This window comes from Patagioenas fasciata, chromosome 1 (assembly GCF_037038585.1).
Source record: "Patagioenas fasciata isolate bPatFas1 chromosome 1, bPatFas1.hap1, whole genome shotgun sequence".
NCBI classification, from domain to species: Eukaryota; Metazoa; Chordata; class Aves; order Columbiformes; family Columbidae; genus Patagioenas; species Patagioenas fasciata.
In genome coordinates this window covers 125,551,513-125,574,932 of record NC_092520.1, presented here as the reverse complement: position 1 = coordinate 125,574,932, position 23,420 = coordinate 125,551,513, and the positions used below count along the sequence as shown (strand labels likewise).

Sequence of the window (23,420 nt, the reverse complement as noted above, 5' to 3'; positions counted from 1 at the left end):
GCAATCAAATCATTGAAGAACAAAATGTGAAAAGCCCTGCAATTTTAATTCCATTTCTGCTTTCGAGCAGGAGTCTTAGCTTCTCTTCAGGCACTTTATGTTACCTGTACAATGTAATAGTTTTTGTAGTAATGTAATAAGAATGACACTTCCAGGTATCATATAACTGTTACAATTTCCCACTAGTGGAAACATCGTAGATACTAAGTTATACTTCATTTGACATGCTCTTTTTTCATTGTATGTGTGCAGTGAGATTTTTTTTCCTGTAGCAGTTTAAATTTATGATATAGGGAAGATGATTCAACTAAATAAATGATAGAATTAAAATTCTTTGTGCAGCCCCTTGCTCCCTTATTCTTCCCCCAAATAAAACCTCACAAAAAGTCACTACTGGTTTAGGATTGCCTCCAGGCTTTCATTACTCAGGTTTAATGCCTGACCAATTCATTTTTTTCTGCTTCTGTGTGTGTGTGTGCAAGCAGTGGAGTTTTCTAGTTTACCTTCTGAGCAGTCAGATATATGTTAGTGTTATGTTCTTCTGGTTTCGGGAGTTTCTAAATGCCCTCTTAGATACTGAAGAAAAGTAAGACATCCTGTGTGAACTTAAAGGAATTTGGATTCTAGATAGAAAATAGGCACTGGTGGTCTTGAAGACTTGCTGTAGGCCCTCTTAGTATTTATATATTATGTGAAACAGAGTGAAAGGAACTGGAAGTCCTCTCTACTACTACTTTGAGATCTGTTATAGCATATAATCCCTTTCATAAACTGATGAAATGTATATAAAATTGCGCTGACCCCTTAGCTGGTGGGAAGCTACCTCAAAGCATTACTGCTATAATGCGTATAATTTGACAAAAATTAGTCATTTTTGTTTGTGCTAATATACTGTTTTGGTTGAAAAAAAGTTTTCATACCCAGTGCATATCATTTGAATGATGTTCATCCTGTCCATTTTCAGCTTTTGTCTGACTTAGATTAAGAGTGCCAAATTTTTCTCACTCCTAACAGTAAAAATTCGTGTTTTCCTGCCATGGTGCTGGTTCCTGTCTGTGTTCCTCCATGTTCCCCTCTTTCCTGAGTATGGTAGACCAGAATTATGCATCCTGAACCGTTTGGTTTTTGCTAGGATTAATGGTATGAGTATTACTCCTGGTCTAGAGAAGATTCTCTGAGACACAAGTGAGCTGTAGTTATATTCTTCTCCTCAGTTAGTGTACTGAAATCTTTCCTCTTTTGTCATTTCTAATTAATATGTTCTTATCTTTCACCAGAAGGAAGCTCAGAAGTTTATGACTGTCAATTTTATACTACTGAATTTCTACCCACCTCTTTTTCTCAAGGTCCTACATTCCCCTCTATATTCATAAAGTTACCCAACCTCATGTCCTCAGTGCACTGCATGAGAACATGCCTATATTTTGCTCAGACTATTAGAAATATAGTAAAGAAAACTGCCTGCAAGACTGGTGCTGAACTCCACCAGTATGCTTCCTATAGACTTACATTTTCTCTTTTCCCACTTAGTAAATTGTGTTGCCTAACAATTCCTTTACTAAATTTCATTTTCTCAAGTTTATCTAATAATTTAGTTTCCAATGTGTCTTCCTATAAGATAATTAATGGCATTAATACAGAAGTAATAAAGTAGATTTTTCTCTCTCTGGAATATCTAGGAGGGGAGTTGCTGTGGGGCTTTTGTGTGTGGGTGGGTTTTTTTTTTTTTGTTTTCATTTCTGGACAATGTTATAAGGCTAGCCTGCAACAATCTAAACCTATTTTATGCAGTGAGGAAAAAAAAAAAAAATCATCTAACTTTTCTCTAGGACAAGAAAGAAAAAAAAAGAGGCTGTAGCCTTCTGAAACAGAATGCTGAAAGCTATTTGACTAATAAGCCTTTTCCAGTACATAGTACTACCTGTTTTGTCTACAACATTTTAGGTTTCTTTAGGTTGTGGTTTTTATATAATAACTAGGTATTGTTTATATTGAGGAGAAAGTCTGCAGTTGGGGAAATGAAGATAAAGGAAGCTGTCACAGAGTCATTTTCCCACTGCAAAGTAGTTTTCTCCACTGAGAAAGGAAGGGTGGAGTTCTGATTCTGTGTTCTGAAATTATCTTAAATGTTCTCTTAAGGAAAAGAGGCAAAAATACGCTTTTGATAGCTCTGTTGACAATACCTGCAGGAAATAAATGGAGAGCTTCCTGCTGGATCAACTCTACCGGTCACACTTCAGTTTTAGCAAGATGGATGTAGATTTCAGTTTTATGAATAGAATGTTGTCCCTTTTGCAAATGTAATGTTTACAGAGCTTCTATTATTTGGATTTTGTTTGGGTACAAATCCAACTTCTAACATTTTCAAACTGAGGACTAGGTCTTTTTCTCTCTCTCACATATAATCTGAGAATAGATACAAGGGCCATAATCTCTTTTTGTGGATGTTTATAAATCTCAAAACACAATGAAGATAGATTTCTCACCAAGTAACCTGAAACTGAACTGTCAGGGTAGGTTGTGCAGCAGATACAGAAACACAGAGATTGCACCTGCTTTAATATTTTGGAAAGGACATAGAATAGTAGCAGCACAATGTGTAGAAATACCATGATCCTCTGGTTGATAAATTGGCTAAGTCAGATGAATGTTGACTAGGAGTCAGCTAGGAATAGTTTTGACACAGAAGGACATTTCTCTGAAAGAAATAACTGAGAATGTGACATCTGGCTTTTCTGTAGTCACTGAGCATCACGATAGGAATGGTGAAGATAAAAAGTTAATTCTTTTATTGTAACTGGGCTAGCCAATACGTGCTCTTTTTAACAAAATGTATAAGGCACTGCACAGAATATTTCTAAATTAAACAAAATTAGTCCTGTTTTGTGCAGCAGGGTAGTTTAGGTAGATACTCAATGGAGAAAATAACCTGGGCTTTCTATTGAGTCTATAAGTAAGGATCCCTTCTCTTACAAATATGAGATATGCAGGTTTTTAAGTCTTGAAGTATGCACATAGCATATCTTCTTTCAAACTTACTAAGTCCAGCAAATTTAGTTGGAACAAAGATAGAGAATATGTCTTGCCTTGACACCATACTTCGTAATCTGTGGGGGAAAAAATCTATGCAAAATCTGTGTACTTCATGCACAGAGAGTGTAGTTTTTAATGGATTGATCTTAATTTTCACAAATCAGTTGAAACAACTCTGAGGGCTGCTTTCCTACTTAAATGACTGAATTAATTTTGTTTGCACTTTATCAGAAACTGATCTATGAGCAGAGGCTAAGCCTGGAGAATGTTAAACTAGTAGGTTAAAATTTCAAACACATATGAATGTAAAATGGAAATGATTACGCAGCTGCTTCCACTTCTACCATGATCTATGAAGAATTACTTTGTTTTATAAGATCAACTTTGTGTACTGTTACGTAATCTGAATACGATTTTTGCTGAAATCAAAGTAGTTTCATATACTAACACATTGAGGACAGGGAATCTTTTCAGTTGGAACACGTAGAGCACATTTTGTAATAGATGCTAACCTTTTAAAAACATGATACTGAGCATTTTTGAATGACTTTAGTTGTTGTTCCCTTTACTAGATATAATATCAGAGGAACAGCGATAGGTGATAGAATAATGAGGTAATTAATTATTTTCTTCCTCCCCTCCTCCTTTTTATTGCCATATAATGGATTTATCAGATTCTTGTTTTTCCTATCTAACTGGCATTTTAAAAATTACTGTACTTTAAATGCTATGAATTACAGAGCGTATTGCTTGAGTTATATTTAGTTGCATGTATTGCATGGAAATTGAAAAGAAATGTCAGCGTATACATTTAACAACCTATTAACCTTTTTGTTGTGTGCTGTAGAAATTAATGGAATTTGAAAAGTGTGAAGTCTATAAAAAGCAACGAGTTATATTTGCATGTGCCACTGCTGATTTGCTTTGTCTGGTAGTAGAGAACACCCAGTTCTGGACAAAAATATAACAATATAAGTATCAGAGATGGCTTATATTTTTTGCCTGAACAAGGTTATGGAAAGGCATAACTAATAAAGCTATATTTGACAATACATATTTAACAAGATACATGCTATATCCTATACAGTATTTCTTCTAATGAAATTAAATTAAAAAGTCACTTTATCTTGTATTCTTAATTGAAATACTTGAGTGAATGATTTGTAGGAACATAAAAGGCAATTTGAGCAATTGTGTTTGGCCACCTGTCATAAGAGGGAGAAACTGTCTACTGTGATTTAATGCCAAAGGCTATATAAAGGGAAAATGGCACAAAATTATTCTAGTGGTGAAAATTAACATATTGGTTTTGTGTGGCTGGAAAGGAAAATACTTGACAGGTGATTTTTTAAAAGACTCACCCTGAGTCCTATATTTGAAATGCCTGCAGAAAAATAGAGCAGGCGTATATTTCTTTATCTTCTCTTCCAATTTTAGCTACAATTGGAATACATTAATTTAACTCTGCAACTTTCTTAAAGGTTCATGTATCTGTGTACATTTTGTACTTTACATTTCATTATAGGCATTCATTCTATATTAAACGTGCTTACTATGGGGTTCTTTAACTCTTCAGCACAGCCTATGGGAATATTTGTTTCATATCGCTGTTTATTTAATATAAAAATGAATTACGTATTCAGCACAGAATTTTTCGCGGTGTATTTTTCTCCGATTTTCATTGTCATTCTGCAGCATGTCAGGTGAAAATTTACAAATGTTTTGTAGCTGAGAACTGTTGAAATATTGATTGCGTTGGAAGGCCAGGAAATGACTTTGGAGTGCATTATGGTAAACATCTCTTTTCACATGATCAGCAGTGAAATGACTTGGACTTTAAGGTAGAGCCAGTGTGCTGTTAACATGATGGTTTTGTCCTTGGTTTTGGCAGCAGTAGTAAGTATATTCTGTATGTTCAGAGACTTCTAAAGGAATATGGTCATTAAGTAGTTACAATTAGAAATATAACCAAATCTTGATATTTAGAAAAGGGATATATTTTAATATGGTGGTTGAGGGGTTAACCCCTGGCAGGCAGCTCAGCCCCACACAGCTGCTCACTCACTTTGCCCCAGTGAGATGGGGAGGAAAAACAGAAGGGTAAAATACTGAGAGCACTCATGGCTTGAGGTGAAGATCAGTACAATGGCTTATTCATTAGTCACCATACTGAGCGGTATTTGACTTTCATTTGACTTTCCTGCACCTGGGGAGGAATAACCCCAGGGACCAGTAGAGGTTAGGGGTTGACCTGCTGGAAAGCAGCATTGTGGTGAAGGACCTGAGAGTCCTGGTGGTCAACAGGTTGACCATGAGTCAGCAACATGCCCTTGTGGCCAAGAAGGCCAATGGCATCCTGGGATGTATTAGGAAGAGTGTGGCAAATAGGTTGAGGTAGATTATCCTCTCCCTCTGCTCTGCCCTGGTGAGGCCACATCTGGAGTACTGCATCCAGTTCTGGGCTCCTCAGTTTAAGAAGGACAAGCAGTTACTGGAGAGAGCCCAGCAGAGGGCTACAGAGATTTTTAGGGGTCCAGAGCATCTTTCTCATGAGGAGAGACTGAGAGAGCTGAGTCTGTTCAGCCTGGAGAAGAGAAGGCTGAGAGGGGATCTTATCAATGCTTATAAATATCTCAAAGGTGGGTGTCAAGAGGATGGGACCAGGCTCCTTTCAGTGGTGCCCAGCGGTAGGATAAGGGGCAACAGGCACAAGCTGAAACACAAGAAGTTCCATCTGAATATGAGGAGAAACTTCTTTACTTTGAGGATGCCAGATCCCTGGAACAGACTGCCCGAGAGAGGTTGTGGAGTCTCCTTCTCTGGAGACATTCAAGACCTGCCTGGACACATTTCCTGGGTGATCTGCTCTGGGCGAACCTGCTTTAGCAGGTGGGTTGGACTAGATGACCTCCAAAGGTCCCTTCCAACCCCAACCATTCTGTGATTCTGTGACGACAGTAGCTTAAGACACACGGCTGGAATTCTTGGGCATGGTAGCTGGCAGGTGGATTTCTCTACATAGTCAATGAAGAAATAACCATAAGACATCAGAGAAAGAGGTTCTAAATTAATGGTTATAAGCCTTGGGTTCCCTGTGGTTGTTTGCAATAGGGAAAATAGTTCAAATGAGAAAATAGCAACAAGAGTGGAAAAAAAACCCCAAACTTGAAAGAGCAGAAGAGAAGAACCTGGCGTTTCTGGTACTTAGCAAAAAGAGACAATGTCTGTGTGTATAAGTAAGTTTGGAAACTTAAGAAGTGACAAAAATTCTTAATACTAGAGAAATCGATACCGAGCTTGATACTCAATACAGAGCTGAGACAAGAGGGATGGAAAAAGGAAGAAAGTACACGTGAGCTTTACAGCCAACTGCTGCAGCCTAGCTCAGGAGGTGATCCATCTGAGACAATGGTGTTTAGAAGATGCAGGGTTATCTAGGGTACCTGACTAATTTTATGGCAGCCACTACATCTGGGCCTCTAATGGAACCAAGTTTGTAGCAGAATTCCTGTAGATTGTTTACAGATTCAGTTGATGGATAATTGTTCAATTTTCCCTCTTTTAAAAAACATATAATTAATTTTGTCTGTCTCTCTTCTAATTAGTAGAAGAGCATAGTTGTTTTAAAACATGCAGGGCTAGGTAGCTGGAAATTGCTGAGTAACATAGATTAGGAAATGAGGTATGCAGCTCTCTAAAATAATTTTTTTTTTTTTTTCCGAAGAGCAATATGTGACATATTGTGCTTTAAGAAATGAACTAGTTATTTAATTGTGTACATTACATAGATATTTGTTAAAAATTCAGAATTTGTAAATATACAGAAAATGCCTTATGTGACGTTTGTTTTTTTAAGGATTAACTTACATGTTTACATCTTTTCCATTTCTCTCTGTGTGTAATACATTGCTGTGGATAAGTCTACATCACAGGGTATTTGTGGTTTGGGCCTTTTTTTTTCCCTCAATCTATATTTAATTGAAAGACTATAATGGCTTCACTCCTAAATGCCTATTCCGCTCATCTGAAGCCTAATTTGATAATTCATGTTTACAGCAATCAACTTTGAAGACTTCAAACCTGTCTGATAATAAGGGGAGAAGTTGTGCTCTGGTTCATCTCTATCTTCTTACTTGTGAAATTAATATTTAAAACTTATCTTTCCACAAGGCACACTCCATTGAAGTAATGAAAGTAATGAAAGTACCAAGTATCATCTTGTTAAACTGTTAATACACACATCAACTCTGTTGTAAGGTATTGCACTAATGTACCATAACATTCAACAAAACACACTTGAAAAGGCTTTATACCTGCAAACCTGAAAGTACTACTGAATTATTCTGAAGTCAGAACACTACTTACCATATGAGGGCGTAACTTAAAGTTCAGTTTCGTTGGCTTTATAAGACCCAATGTTTTCTGTACCATAAAATTAATAACATTAATCTAGATCCAGCAGTTTTCAGCCATCTTCATTATTTGACGCCCAAATGTGAATGCATAATAAAACTGTATCAATTGATGGAGTTACTGACACAATGTGTGTAAATTACATTATCTGACACGTTGTACTTGAAGACTACAAAGGTTGGAAGGGAAGCAGCTGCTCACAGTCAGCCTTCGCTTAGCCTCAATTTCAGAACAATACAAATTCCACAGTGTGCTTCTGTATCTGCTGATGCTCCAAGTGATTAGGCTACTGCCTAAGTTTATGTTGGCACAGATAGGTGTTGCTTATCACAAATACAAATGAAAATTAAAAAGCCACAAAACCATATTTGAATTTTTAATTTTTGTGTGTGACTTAAATATATAGAGAAAGTGTGTAGTTATGGAAAGAGTAATACGTCTCGGAGAGAATCCTTTTCCGGTAACATTCTTTGTTCTGAAGTGTCATTAGATTGGACTCATATTTAGCTTTTCTGGAAAAGACTTGCCTCTGCCTGGTTCCTGCTTTTAGCAGTATGTCATTAGAGCGCCTGGTAACAGTATCACAGTTGTACCTGTGTGTGCTTGGCTGCATTTTCCCTGTTGAAGGTAGTCACGAACTTTACAAAATAACAAAATATCAATCCAGTCATGCATTTTTAAAATAAGGCCCAAAATCAGGTTAAGTTCAGAGCTGAATTTAGCTAAAAGACAGTTTTTACTGCAAGTTGCTTCTGTGCTTCTGCTTTTATTTAAAAATGCATGATTCTGACTGCTGAATAGTTTTGAGGGTTTTTTGTAATGTCTGCATTCAAGCCTGGGGAGATTAGAGGAGGAGATTCATTTTTCTAGAGATGCTAAAACACAAATTATGCAAGAAACTACTTTGGGTTACCAGTTAGTTACTTTAATCCCATGTTCTAATTCCACGACTTGCTACTGCTCTCTAGCAGGTAACCCTTCTGAAAGAGCTACACAAGTCTTCTGCTTTGTCAGTTCTAATGATGTTTAACTCAGCTTTTCAACTGCACATCCTTAATTAATTAATTAATGTGGATAACTACACTGAAAATACAAATAGCAATTATAGTAAGTGCTAGATGTAAGGCTGGCAGGTGTGCTTCAGGAGCCGAAAGGACCTTACTGTGCTGTCTGCTGGTTCCAAAGCTGTGTGATCACTGACGGTGTTGGTAGCAGAGTAGTTGTTACAGGATTCTCACTTTCACGTTCTCAAACAAAAACTTCCTTTCTTAAAAACAAGTGTGAAACCAAATATGTACAAATAACTGTTTAAAGTTTCTGTGTTTTATGCAGCCTGTCATGTACATGCCACCCTTATTTTTCCTTCACGTAGATTTAAACTGGTGAAGAGAATAATTCTGTGATCTTCAAAGCAGAGTAGATCAAAAATATGGGCTTCTTTTTTTTCTCCTTTGTATGAAGACTTCGTGAAGAACTCTTAAGTCTGTTGAAGATTAAAGTTGAGACTCCATCTATTATATGGACTAACTAACAAATACAGTATGTTTATTTAGTGTAGTATAAGAAGGAGGAACTAGAAAATTGCCCAGATATGAGATTTTGAGGGGATAGAAAACTCTTGCAAAGGGAGCAGTAACAGTCTGGTTTTTCTGGGATTGTTTGCTAGACAAACTTCTAAGAAATGCATTATAATAAATAGTCCACTGTTAAGTGGATCTTTTGGCTAGTACTTGCAAATCTCTTCTAGTTTCTATAAAAATAAGTATTAAAATATCTTCTAAAAGCTTAGCTAAATTAGAAGATCTTAGTATGACAGGTTTGGTTTTGTTTTGTTTGTTTGGTTTTTTTTGTTTGTTTTAATCTGTGTTAATGACTCATAACTTGGATTCATTTTATTTCTTTGCCTACCTGTAGGATAACACTTTCTTTACCTTAATTTTTTTGGTCCAACTTTCTCCTATGACAAAAATGAAACAAAAGTCTAAGCAGAGCACTGGCCGTGAGAATTAGTTATGAATAGATGTGGTGGGTGTTTTGCTTGAAAAGGGGACTTGTTGCAAGAGTCTCCAGGATCAGTGACTAAAACACCAAACCACATTATTTGTGAGCAAATTCAAGTTACTAGCTTTCTGGTACTAGCTTTCAGTTCCGGCTCAGTTTGCTTTTCAGTTTGCTTTCAGGATCATATAAACTCCTTGCATTCCACTAAAATCTGTAACTTGAGAGTGACATTCCCCTTGGATTGTGTTCAGGACCTCAAAGCCAGTAGCAACCCTGACATGGAATAAAAGAAGAAAAAGAGGCTGCAGGTGCTGAGATATGACAGTTTGGTTGTAACTGGAATTATGGGAAGCTGGGAACTTCAGAGCTAAACAGGAAAACTTTGGCAACAGGGTGTTTTCACAGTAGATTCCTGGAATTAAACATTCATAAAACAAAATAATATAATATGATATGATATGATATAATATAATATAGTATAATATGATATAATATAATATGATATGATATGATATAATATAATATAATATAATATAATATAATATAATATAATATAATATAATATAATATAATATAATATAATATAATATAATATAATATAATATAATATAATATAATATAATATAATATAATATAATATGATATAGCTAACTTTTCTTTGTTATTCTAGGAAATCTTCAGCTGTATCCCTCATGCTAACGTATGGGATAGCTGCTACAATAGTTGATCTCAAACCATCTCTCACTTTAGTAGTAACTTTTTAAAAGCTGCCTAAATCTTGAGTCTTATCATGCAGAAACAGTGAAGAGAAATACCTTTAATTAAATTCGGGGTAAAAAACCAAATCACACTGGAAGGCTCACTAGATCCTTGATAACTTTTTAAATTTTAAAAAGTTTCGTTTTGGCATAGGATTTTCACTTTAGAATTTTGCTACCTCGTTATGGGTGGAGGATCTCTCTCTATCACTGAAGAATAAAATAGCATGTGAATTTTGCCAACAGTTGAAGTTTGGTTTTGTTCTTCAGAGAGGGAATAAAATGTTGCATCACTTGACATTCCACTGTCTTGCATGCTATTATTGTTCTAAGCCAGGATGGAAAAATTAAAGTCTGTAATTTTACATTTGGGATAATGTTGATGTCTGTTCCAAAGTTATGGGGAGTGTGTTTTTGAGTGCCTAATTATTATTTTATAGTCCTTTTGATAGCCCATTTCAGTGTTTAGAGATGGACTTTCAGTAGTGTTCTCTTTGTCTGCAATTTACAGACGATCTGCTGTTGCCCGCATTCAGGAGCTCTTCAGAAGGAGGAAAGAAAGAAAAGAAATGGAAGAATTGGAAACGTTGAATATTAGACGTCCTTTAATAAAGATGGTTTATAAAGGTCATCGAAACTCCCGAACAATGGTACGAACTCTGTCTCTTTTGGGAACTGTAGAGATTTTAGGGAGTGAATCTGGCAACTACACTTGCCAAAAAGGATATTCTAATGTATTATAAGCACTTTTTCTTGTATATTTGATTGGAAGTCACATAATTTTCACTAAGTGAAAATTAAAATTAGTGTAACTCATGTCACCATGCTAGGCATTTAAGTTTTCTTGAATTTAAGGCTCTCTCCCCTTAACTTCCTTTGAAATCTTAGGTATTTTTCTTAACTTTTTTCATTTTGCTTGTCAGCTTAAGTGGTATAAAATGTGCCTACCTTCAAAATTATGATTTAATCTTTACTTTCCTTTCTAAGCTCTCTAAAGTTAAAGATAAACTTATAATTTTGAGAAGCTTGAAAGGGGAAGTGAGGATTAAATAATAGTTTTGAAGAGCCTCTACATCTCTGAATTAAAAAAAGGAGATAGTACTAGTTATTAAATTGTAATTTGTAGTATCTGTAGATACTCTGGTTTTTTTATATGAAATACTGTATTTTAAGAAAAATGCAGTTACTTCATTTAGAAAACAATGGTGCATGAGAAACAAATGCTATTCTCCTTGCCTTTTTTTTTTTTTTTGCTTGTTACAGTATTTTGAAGATGTAAAGTTCTGAGTACTAGATGGTATTTTGTAGTAGCAGGTGTATTACTCTAAGGAGTAGTCCCTCTACCTCCAAAAGCAATTTTCTGGAGTTTATGTGAATGGCTTTCATTACATGGGGGGAAATGCTTCAGTAAATGCATATTTCAGTCTACATAAGCAACAGGGCTTAGAATAAACTTTTACTAATGACAAGGAGGTTTGCACTGTATTTCAGAAATTAATTTTAATTGCTTGAAAACCCATTAGTTTAAAAGTCGTAGCATCAAGCACTTTTTGATTGAGAGGTATTAAACCTAGGCTTGCCTGAGTGGTCTTAATTCAGTCTCCATCTGCATATGTGTTATCCTACAGATTATTTAATGGAATTTGTTGTTTGGCTTCTATGACAAGGAATGCACACAATGGAAGATGATGTAATTTTACTTCTTGGTTTTTATGGTGGCCAACTTTTTTGTTACGAATAATCTATTTCCTACAAGGCAGGGGCTTATGGTATTTCCCTTGAAAATTTGTGAAGGAGACATCTTAGAGGTCTTGTTTCTCGCACCCCTGAGCAGCCCAGGGATAAAGTTGTCTTGTCAATTACATGAACGATTTTAATACATATATATAAGGCAGATGAATTAAAGTTGTGCAGACAGATTGAATAATTCTGATCCTTCCTTATGTTTGAGGACTTAAATTGGCAATCTTATAATTTTTTAATAAACATATTTTAAGTGTAATTATTACATTATCAGAAAGTAAAAGACAAGTAGCATTATCTTGATGTTTGCTTGCACCATTGGCAGTGTTGGAACATTTTTAGGTCCAGCATGCAGATCATTGCCATTTAACTACTTCAATGATGTCACTAGAGTACTAGGTGTTACCATTTTTTAATGAAACAGACCTGAAAGTATGACAGCAGGGAGTATGATGGTAGTGGAACGATCGGGGGGGTGGGATTTCTTGTTTCTCTTTAGCTCTTGGAAGAAAAAAAGGCTCTTGTGAGCCCCAAATCCCTTTCTTTTTCTTCAAAATTTGTCTTTTGCCATGTGGCTTTAGTTCTTTGTCTCTCCTGTCTCTTCCTCGCTATTTTTCCCTCCAGTCCTAGTATTATCTCCCTACATATACATATGCCATTCTTCCTCTATTCCACTCACCTCAAGTCCCCTTTTGAAATGTTGACTTAGGAAACTTGGCTTCAATAGACCATCTGTGTGTACCTAGTAAATAGGATAAGTATGCATACAATAAAATTGAGTGTGTATATGAGATTGAAAATGAAGTTTTTAAATGTGAATTTTAATTCTGATAATTTATGTGGTGCCAGAAGTAGGTTTTATGAATATTAGAAATGTAAAGTCAGCAGTTACGTGAAAGAATACAAAGGAAGCAGGAAGAAGTCGTAATTCGGAAATTAAATACAAACTTATTTATAATTGGAGGTCGTTTAGATGTACTTCTAACAGAACGTTGAAAAATACATATTAAGAGGAGATACAAGACAAAAACTGCACAAAGATGAATATATTGGAAGCACATCTTTCACTACAGAATCCAGGAATGCAGTTTCTCTGGCTTATTTTTAGGTATCAGGCTGACTTTATTGCACTGACTGCAATAATTGGTACATATTATGTACAAAGATTTAGCAAGCCTGAAATTTAAAACTGGACATGCTCATTATGGAAATAAAGAATATATTTTTAACAACAGTAAGGGCTCAGCTTACTAATATGATTCTTTATCATGGTGATTTTTAAATCAAGATAGCTGGGGCAAAGCACAGAGTAACGCAATGTCCCTGTCCTTTTCTCCAGTGTGTTTTCTGAGAAAACTATGCAAAAAGAAAGATAAGGATGCAGGCACTGTCCTCTTTGGAGCTTTATTATGATGTGTTGCCTGGAAAATAATTCCATAGTAGAATTCTTTGTATATGGTCTCAAACTCAAAATCCTGTCCCTTATGCTGGAGATATTCATAAATACTAAACATTGGACCTATCTGTGTGAACCCTGGAACCTGCTGCATAGGAAACTTCTGTTTACATATGTATCACTTTTGCTTGGTATATGTCAATTGAAAGAGTCAGGAAGAGGTATTGCTAACTGTTTAAAGTGTAATCTTGTGTGTAGAATTACATTTTAACTTCCAGACTCTTTTCTCCAGCACAAACATGGGACTGTTGTGGAGCTTTCAGCTCACATCTTGTGACTGAGGTTTAAGTGTTCTTGAAGCAATGTCCTTTCTCCTTCTGCCACTCCATCTAAACTCTCACCCCGTAGATAATGTAGGGCAGCAATGGAGAATCATACTGCTGCTTAGCCTGTTCCTATTTGAAAAAGTTTAGCGAATTTTGATGTCCTACTCTGAATAAAATCAGAAGTGATTCCTGAAGAAGATTCTAATCATTAGTGAAGGAAGCGGCTCATTCTTGTTTGTTCAGACCAGTTGTTTGGCTTCGTTTGAGTTACATCTTTTTAGGAAGGGAGGACAGAGAGGCCTTGCTGTTGAAAGATTATTCTACATTTAAGAAACCTAATAGTTGGTTCTTGAAAAAAATATTCTACATTGGTTTTTTTTTTTGGTTCAGAAATTGAATAAGCCACATTCTTTCAGGCTGTAATCGTAAGGGTATCTTGAATGTAACAGGTGTAGAATAATATCATTATATTTCCAGGAAATGGATATCTGATACTACTGCCACTCTTTCCTGGCCTGCAGTTTCTCTGTCATTTGCATGATCATTTTCATTGTAATGCTGACTGCTTCAGCCATCTTCCGTTCCAAAATTCATGAGACTGCAGATCTGTGAAACACTCAAGGAGTCTGGGTTTTCCCACTAACTTAGTAAATACTCAATTAATAAATAATACAGCATTTACTACCCAAGTAATAATTTATAAATAACGTTTAAGAAATAAAAATAGTAGAGTCTAGTATAAATAATAGATATATATATCCGTACAAAAATGTAACTACTAGGTACAAATGATTATCAGATAATACATTATTCTTATAATCCTATGACACTAGCATATTTTGGAAAGAGGGATGGGAACAAGGAGGAGAAAAAAGTTCAGATTTATCTACTCACCTGTCTCCCAAAGACTTTTTGAAGTCAAGTGTAGGTCAAGCTAGCTATCTTGTCATTGACTCTATGTGTTCTTTAATTCTCAGAATCAGGGACAAGACCGTTTAGCCATTTTGAAGGGGGAGATGGTCCTTTCGTTATAAAAGTATTCACAGCATTGTTAGCAAATGTGCATCCAGAACAACGATAGTGATGAGACTGTGAGTGTTTATGGAGCTTAAGACAGAAGGTTTAAATACCTACTGAATTATAGCACTTCAAGGAAAAAGAAATAGATGAGGCAATAACCCACTATATAGTATACTAGCCTAAAGCATCAACATGCTGTCCCCTAAAACTCCCCTTTTCCTCTTACCCGGAGGATGTTGTTCCTCTCTTCATTGCATGGAGAGCAGCAGAGGCTGTCCCTTGATGGCAGGTGTAGAAAGGCAGAACATGACAGGAAACCTTTGCCGTCTCTGCTGAGGCGGTCCCCCTGCTCCAAAGAAAGCTTTCCATCAGCTGCCCTTAGCGCTGCTGAGGCTCCCTGGAGCAGCTGCCAGAAGGGAGCAGCCCAAGCATGCATGGACCATGAGACACCACAACGAACTACACAGCTGTGGTGAGAGGTGGTTGGTTTTCTGGAAGCCTCCTAAAGGCCCATGGATCTTGCTGCAATGGCCTTCAGTCAATGGTACGTCCAGCCCAGTTGTGTTCAGGCACAAACAGATGTGTACATTTAACTCATAATGCCATCTTTGTGAATTTCCTCCCATCTTTTCTGGTTATTCTGGTTATTCTTCAGTAATTTCGGCATCTTTCAAGTAAAAATTATTACTGTGTTATTCTGGGAGGTGTACAATTTCCTTTTTCGAATGTACAGTTCTCCAACATTCCTCAAATGTTTTAATTACATCCAGCTATAATCCAGGGTCAAACTACTGTGTATCAATAACATTACAGAAGAATTAGCTGTAGTCCAAAACCAAAGATTATCCAATTAGGATTTCTGAGTATGTGATCTAAAAATTGTAATAATTTGTGTGATGCTATTCCAGTCAGTGCAAACTAAAATTGCATAAACTGACCCAAGATGTTAGAATGACCTTCAGTGTGAACAGTAGACCCTCAAACAACTCAATGCCTTTGCCAGATAGTTTTTATCTTGCTCTCTAAATTTATACACAGCAACATAAAAAAAAAAAAGTAAACAGTCCATGTTGGCAATGTATTACATGTACTTGTTGCTGATAGCATGGGAACACTACTGATACGTGACAAATGTTAGCCATATCACTTCAAATATTTTGCAAAGGTGCTCAGATACATGAACGAAGTAATTATGGGAACAACCACATAGAACAGAATGCATCATTGCAGTGTCAAGAAAACTCTGCTATTATTGGTTCCACTTGCAGGGAGAGATGCTTCTACTTTCATCTATTGTTGCTGTAAATAGCTGAAGCTAGAGGGTGGCTTCTACCTGGATGCCTTTCTTGTTCAAGGGCTTTGGACAAAGAAGTCTTAGTTCTTATCTGATTGATTACAGAGGAGGGAGAAAATTTCCTAAGTTTGATTTTGTGACCCCTTTTTATCTGTAAGACCCAGGTAACTCCTACCCCTCAGTTTTCATAAGCTTCTGTCTTGTCTCCTCTTCCTCTGTAAATGGAAAATCCTCACCAGAGATGAGCCTATCATCTACTTTAACTTACTGAACCCTTCCCAAAAACTGTTTCACTTGCCCCTGTCTCCAGTATCATTCTAGTCACTTTGGAAAGTGTCAAATCTGCTGTAAATTATTTTGAAACTGCTCAGTCTGCCCCAGCTGTTCTCCATTTTTTTTTTTCTGCTAGCAGCAACTTTTCCCTGGAGTCTTTGGCTTTCTGAATTTTATTTTTTGTTCATTTTTCTTTTAGTGTTTCCTTTAAATTTTCTTGTATTTGCAGAGCTCTTACTTCAGAGGCAGTGTTATTGCAGAAACAGGAGAATTGTCTTTGTGCTTTCCAAGCTAGTTTTATAAAGTAATTGTTATTTGTGGTTTTACTGCAGATAAAGGAAGCCAATTTTTGGGGATCTAACTTTGTCATGAGTGGTTCAGACTGTGGCCATATTTTTATATGGGATCGACATACTGCTGAACATCTCATGCTACTGGAAGCTGATAATCATGTAGTGAACTGTCTTCAACCTCATCCATTTGACCCAAGTAAGATGATTTTCATTTTCACAGTCTGCATATTCAGGTTATCTGTAGTAAAGCATTTTAAAGATCAGTCTTAAATTCTTTGTTCAACAGAGCATTGTAATGATTAATGAACTACTATTAATTCTTTTCCCATGCAGATTAGATAATACTGCTTTTAATTTTGTCTTTTACTAATGACCTTTGGCCCTTAAAACCCCTCATACTCAATAACATCTTGGAATGAAAATATTATCAACATAGTATTTATAGGAAGTTAAGATGTAGTAAGAAGAACCTCCATTTCTTGCTCTCCTCAATACATTAAGTGTTTTCCATGACACTAGTAAGGGAAAGATGGGGTCATTGAAATGCCAGCAGCACTTTGGGGAGTAGATATTGGAATCTGGTCTCTACTTGGCCCTGTTGAAAAAATTGATCGAAGTTGGTATCTCAGTCTCACTAGCTTTGTGAGATGACAAGAATGCATAAAATTCATAGAAATTCTATTAATTTGTGTTTAGGGGAATATAATTATAGGAAAGATGGACCAAAGTAGTCTAAGGTATAGTAGGTATAAGTATGTTGTCTGACATGTAGATGAAAAATCTGAGCCATTCTGCAACTTCTGACACAGTCTAAGGAAGTATTCATGTTACTTCTTTTTTCATAGCTTACATGACTATGGAGTAACAGTCAGCTGTAAATAAATAAGCAAATAACATTATGATAATACCAGAAGAGGCTGGGCTTTTTTTGAATAGTTTGTGGAAACATGGAATACTGCCCTACATTGGATAAGCCTTGAATTTTTAAATGCTTAATTGAAATTGTGTTCCTGGGCATATTTGGAGTATGTGGCTCGGTTGACCATTCCTTCTGGAAGCACCTTTCAAAATGCCCTGTAGTTTTACTGATTTCTTGATGCAGTGTGACTATCTCCCTGTCACAGAGAGGCAGTAATGAAGAGGTCATCCTTCTTGTAGGACAAATACAGAGATCTTTCTATGAAATGTTGATTCCCATAGTGGTTTTGTGCAATGATCCAGAGAACGTTTTGCAACTTTTTGTTTTCCGTATTTTAGCAAGCATACATAAGAGCATACATTGCTTTTTAGAATGTTTGAATATCAAATACATTTACATGAAATACACTGAAATTATCAAATGTCAAAATACATCTTGTATCTGAGTCTACAAATCCTAAGGCTCTTTTATTAATGCATTTGCTTACCAGGCCATCAGCAGAAGTATATGAGTACTGGCTGGGTTTATTCTTACTTTTTGCTCCTGTCTTACATATATTCTGGTGGGGTTTTTTAATTTGAAAAAGAAGGCTCTTAATGTTTGCATGTGTTTTCTTCATATGTGCATATATTAAAAATATACAATCTATAGTTCAGCTCTCGTATGGAGACTTAGAAATTACATAGCTGTATGTTCAGTATGAGAACTAACATTTGCAAGTAAATGCTTCAAGTGCAGTATTTTTCTTCAGCTCTGTTTAAGTGCAGGAAATACTGGTAATGACATAAACCATCTAATTTAAAATTACTATTACTTCTAGTTTTGGCCTCTTCGGGTATTGACTATGATATAAAAATTTGGTCACCATTGGAAGAATCCAAGATTTTTAACAGAAAACTTGCAGATGAGGTAAGAACCTTTCCTTCTTTTTCACAGTAATGTTGCATCTTCCAGTTCTATAAAAGCTTTTGGTCCAAATTACTAATATTGAATTAACAGTTATTTAATGTTCAACAAATGAGCTACAAATAACAAGCTGCCCTTTGTAATAGCTAACTTTAATATCATTGGCAGCACACAGAGATGCTTTGTATGTCATTAACTCTCCTAAAAATTATATTATGTGATCTGGTATTATATACACAAAGGAAATTGGAAAAAGTATAAACAGTCAGATATAGAAGGAAAACTGGCACGAATTGAGAAACTGAGTTAGTACTTGTCTGTAAAAAATAAATTAACTGGAGGAAACACAACAATATACAGAGCAGGGAGTGCGAAAATCAAATGTATTCAATATTCTGTGGCATAAAAGGGAGTTAATGTTAAGACTGGAAATTGGGAACTTCATGAAATAAAGCAAACATTGCAGGCCAATTCAGTTACAAAAGTTCATATATAAGTTGTGCAGCACTTTTTCATACCCCCAAAGCAATAACAATGTATATAGCAATTGGTCTATGATGATCATACAGTTGACTGCTGAATAATCATAATTTAGTGATTTACATAACATAATTTATTTAAATGTTTTTCTGTAAGTAATATATTAGGAAAAATTCAGATGTAGGATTGTTTAGGGGTTTTTTTGTGCAATCTCTTGGACAGCAGGGATATAGTAGACTGGGGGTTTTTAATTATTATTTTTCTGTATTAGTGTTATATATATTTAAAACAAACAGAAAACCACAATCCTTAGCCACCAGCCCCGCAACCCCCTGAAAAAATACCCCAAACCATTCACTTGTCAGTTTTTCACCTTTCCCATTATTTTGGCAGAAGTAACACCAAGCGAAGTGATACTACTTTGACTCTTGTATAATAGTTTTAATCCATGACATGGTTTGGAGTCTTTGGACTTCAGAAATATTGCTAAGCGTATGTGCTAAAAGTAATTATTGTAGTGATACTTTTGTTACTTAATTTTTAATAATAACAAATTATTTAGATATTTAATTATTTTTTCTTTAATATAAAATGTAGAACTTTCAGATACTTTAACTGCAGTATGGTCTGTAGCTTTATATGTTTTGATTTTAGTTTCATCTCTGTATTGAAATACCTACATAGAGGACAGGAGAAGTTCATAGAAATAAAATATTTTTCACCACATTAATTTTGGCTAGATAAGTGTCCAACATACCTGCACTGAATTTTCTGTAGAAGGGAAGGTCTAGGGACAAAGCATTGTGTTTGGGGAAAATTCAGTATAGACATAGAACTGTATTTAAAATTAAGAGAGGCCGTGACCTTAGGGAGTTGGAAAAGACAGAGGGGGTGGGAATAAATCTCTGAATAGAGAAAAAACATCAGAAGAAGCCTGTCAAGAGGGTGTTACTGGTGGTGCACTGGGAAATAGGAGGTGAAAGAGGAAAAGCCTGCTGTCTTCTCATTTTGCTACTTTTAGGAAGTGATCAGGTGTGCAAAGTGCCTGGTAGACATGAGAATGACAGGAAAGAGGTGCTTTGGTTTGGCTAGGAGAAGGCCACTGCAGACATTTGCAAGAATTATGTTCCTCACGAGAGGAACAGGCTTGAAAAGGAGTTTCAGGGAGAAAAAGAAATGCATTATTTTCTGGCCTTACAGTGGCTGATCTGGGAGGAAGGACTGAATAATGGTCAGTACTTGTCTCCACCTAAAGCATTTTTTATGCTTAGTGATAATGAAAAAACATAGTCTAAAAGCTGAGAGAAAAGCTAAGGTGTGGGATTAGAATTTAACAACAAAGCAAGAAGGATGGCAAGGATGTACAGGAAGGAAAGAAGCAAAAGAGCTACAAGTATTCGTTACTGGTTTTTTTCCTTGAAACTAAGATGATGGGAGGTGGCTCTTTCAAGTTATTTAGAGGCAAGGTGTAGATAGTTTCAAAATAATTATGGAGCTGAAGAATGTTCTTGAAGTGGGATAGAGTAATTGCTTGTGTTCCTTGGATTTTTTCCAAAAGTTTCAAGCAGTGTGAAGGTAGGAGTTTAGGGTAACCTCGTCTCTTTTTCCTTCCTACATTCTTGGCTAGTGCTAGTGCTAGGACTTCGTTCTCTACAACAGTTGCCATCTGTAACAGCACGTTCTCTCATCAGTCCTCCTTATTTTGTGCAAGATCTCATTTCCAAAAGGTTTTCTCAGTTTCTCATCTTGATATCTACCATGCATGTGGACAGTGGAATGATGATCTTACTAGAATATTCCTTAGACCATCCGTAGGCAGAGTCCACTGACTGACTCACCACATACAAATGGAGTAACTATATTCAATACTAATTATTAAAATATTGCTCCCTTAGTGTGATTTTGGACGCTGTAAATGCCTTTTGCATAGGAACTACATACCTACAAACCTGTATCGATGCAGTACAATTTTATGGCGTTTTTTAAAGCTGTTTTTTTCCCCTTCCAGGTTATAACACGTAATGAATTAATGCTGGAAGAGACGAGAAACACTATTACTGTTCCAGCTTCTTTTATGTTAAGAATGTTGGCTTCATTGAATCATATAAGAGCAGGTGAGAGGCTTCTGAAGAGCTTGTCAGTCACATCGGTCTATGAAATAGCTGATGGATTGGGGAGTCATCAAGATCATCAGCTGTTTGCAGCTACACTTGGGGTTGCTGAGAAGATTCAAGGGCTCTTCCAATGGTGTCTTAAAAGCGCTTAGGAATTGCTTCTTTAGTGTGAGACTTGCAACGCTTTCGCAGCTGTTATTTTTTACCTCAAAACAAAGAAAAGAGCAAAATACAGATATTACCATACTATCCTCCTGAAATAGCTTATTTGTAATGCAGTACTAATTAGATGTTGAAAAATATTCTCTTTTCTAAGGAGTGTTCTTTAAGATGAGTGCTGTGTGATGGGAAAGCTATTGGGGTGAATGGACTGTGTCATAAACTGACTGTCATGGTGGGCTTGGAATTATCTGGGAGCGAAGGAGCATATGAAGATACTGGACTGAGAGAAATACTAATGAGGCTGCTGGCAGCTCATCCTGGGGCAGCAGGTACTAGGATATCCCTTCAGTGAAAGGGCAGTTCCCTAGGGGCTGAGCCTAGAGATATGTAATGGGTTTCATGGAGAAACACTGTTGGGAACTGGTGCTCCTGGATGTTAGTGCTGATGCAGCTGACTGCAGTGGGTTGATACTGAAGATACAATGACAGAAGATACTGAAGAAGACAATGGAGAGACATCATACTGGGTAGGAAGAAAGGGGACGAAGTTGGCTATACTGTATGGGGCAAGAAACCTAACAGAATTGTAGATAAGGGTGAAAGTAATGGTAAAAATTGAATACGGGAACCCTGGCACTGGCTTATAGTGATAAGGATGGAGGGAAGCTCTGCCTGGCAGCAGCTACTGCTCCCCTTTCACCTCTCACTGATCTGGAGAAGTAGAGGAAGCTACTGGATCCAGCTCTGCACTGTGCCTTGCCACTGATGTAAATGAATATGTTGTTTGAGTTTTTTCTTAGTTTCTTCTGATTTCTTTGGAGTAAAATACTCAAAGAACTGCCCAACACTTGACTTACAACAGTTTCAGCAAAAAATCTGTGTTATGACTGGGCAAAGTATTTCTTAACCTGCCAGTGCATGTTGTTTGAGTGATAGACATTCAGGCAATCATGTTCGCTCACATTTTTGTATTTGCCTTCCTCTAAACTCTTACATCAACAGGTATTTGTTGTAATGTATGCAGTAACAGATTGATACCCCCGCTTTCTGAAATATGCAGGTTTCTAACCGCAGCTATTTCCGTGTTAGCTCCCAGAACAGTGTTTCAATCCCTTGTATTCACCATCCCTTTTTAATATTATGCTTGCATTCATCTTTCCTGTGCTGACAGCCAGCCAGCAGCTACAAGATTTTTTCCTTTTGTACACAAATTTTACTTTTATGCCTGGAAATCCTTTAGGGCTTTTCTCCTGTTCTCCTTTCTTGTGGTGACATGTCTAGCCAGTCTCTGCTGTCAATCCATACGGACTTTCTTCACTCGTATAATCCACAGCCACTGTGCATTGTGTAACAGCCCAGGGAGAAAGTATGTTATAAATATTTACCAAAAAATGAAAACTTTGGGAAGTTCTCTTTACTAAATCTTCTCTGTGTCTTACAGACCGATTGGAAGGTGACAGATCAGAAGGATCTGGTCAGGAGAACGAAAACGAAGATGAAGAGTAACCAGCAGTTGTGTGCAAGCACCTAGACATTAATGGAATTTGTATAAGACATTAATTATATTTTTCCTTACAGAGCTTTAGTGCAATTCTAAGGTATTGCTTTTGGATAACCTAACCTTTTGTTTTTGAATGACTGTGTGCATGACTTTGGGAGAGCGTGCAAGTAAAATAAGCAAAAATGTTTTTAAAACGTTTTGCCATGTATGAGGGGTGCTAGAAGATGCGAAGTGCAATATTTTCCTTAACCTGCAAATGTGGGAGCTTGGATCAATGTTTTAAAGTAACTTCCATTATAGTAAAAACGTTGGTTCAAATACATTTCTATACCTGCTGTTTGCATGTTTGTTGCTTTCTAATTAAAAGATTTGGTTGTTTTAATAGTTTCCTGTTTTTCCTTGGTGCAACCATTGGTTTATCACCCTGTAACTATTAATGCGATGCCATTGCTGCCTTCATTTGCATTCTTTCTTACAATCTTTATGAAGTGACAAATACAATTACTTATAACAGTGAGCACTGGGGATTCTCTGTGACTTTGAGACCCCATGCCTCCCAGTTCTTGCTTTTCCACTGACATAACCCACACATATGTATGCAAAACTGTCTCTGCATCAGTCTGACTGTAGTGCCACTTCACGTTCTCCATGCTTAAATCTGTAGTGTTGGTGAAATAGTTATGTAGGCAGCAGATACATCTCAGTTTCCATTGGATTTAGAATAGAGAAAATGTAGCAGAAAGGAACATGAATTTGAAAATTCCTGCGCATTAGTTCCTAGTATTAAT

At 36.4% G+C, this 23,420-nt stretch overlaps 1 protein-coding gene across 8 annotated transcripts in view; it reads left to right on the top strand.

Annotated features, from left to right (window-relative positions):
* DCAF6 (DDB1 and CUL4 associated factor 6) overlaps positions 1-23,016 on the top strand; it is a 92,406-nt gene extending 69,390 nt beyond the window's left edge. For 6 of the 8 annotated variants that reach the window (XM_065852862.2, XM_071813976.1, XM_065852853.2 and 3 more), the window contains 6 exons: positions 3,606-3,647; positions 10,717-10,855; positions 16,590-16,746; positions 18,290-18,378; positions 20,864-20,969; positions 22,573-23,016. In XM_065852862.2, coding sequence (XP_065708934.2) covers positions 3,606-3,647; positions 10,717-10,855; positions 16,590-16,746; positions 18,290-18,378; positions 20,864-20,969; positions 22,573-22,637 — 598 coding nt within the window. In that variant the 3' untranslated portion in view covers positions 22,638-23,016. The remainder of the gene's footprint in view (positions 1-3,605; positions 3,648-10,716; positions 10,856-16,589; positions 16,747-18,289; positions 18,379-20,863; positions 20,970-22,572) is intronic. The other 2 variants (XM_065852871.2, XM_065852899.2) reach the window with 1 other exon arrangement.
* Positions 23,017-23,420: the final 404 nt, after the last annotated feature.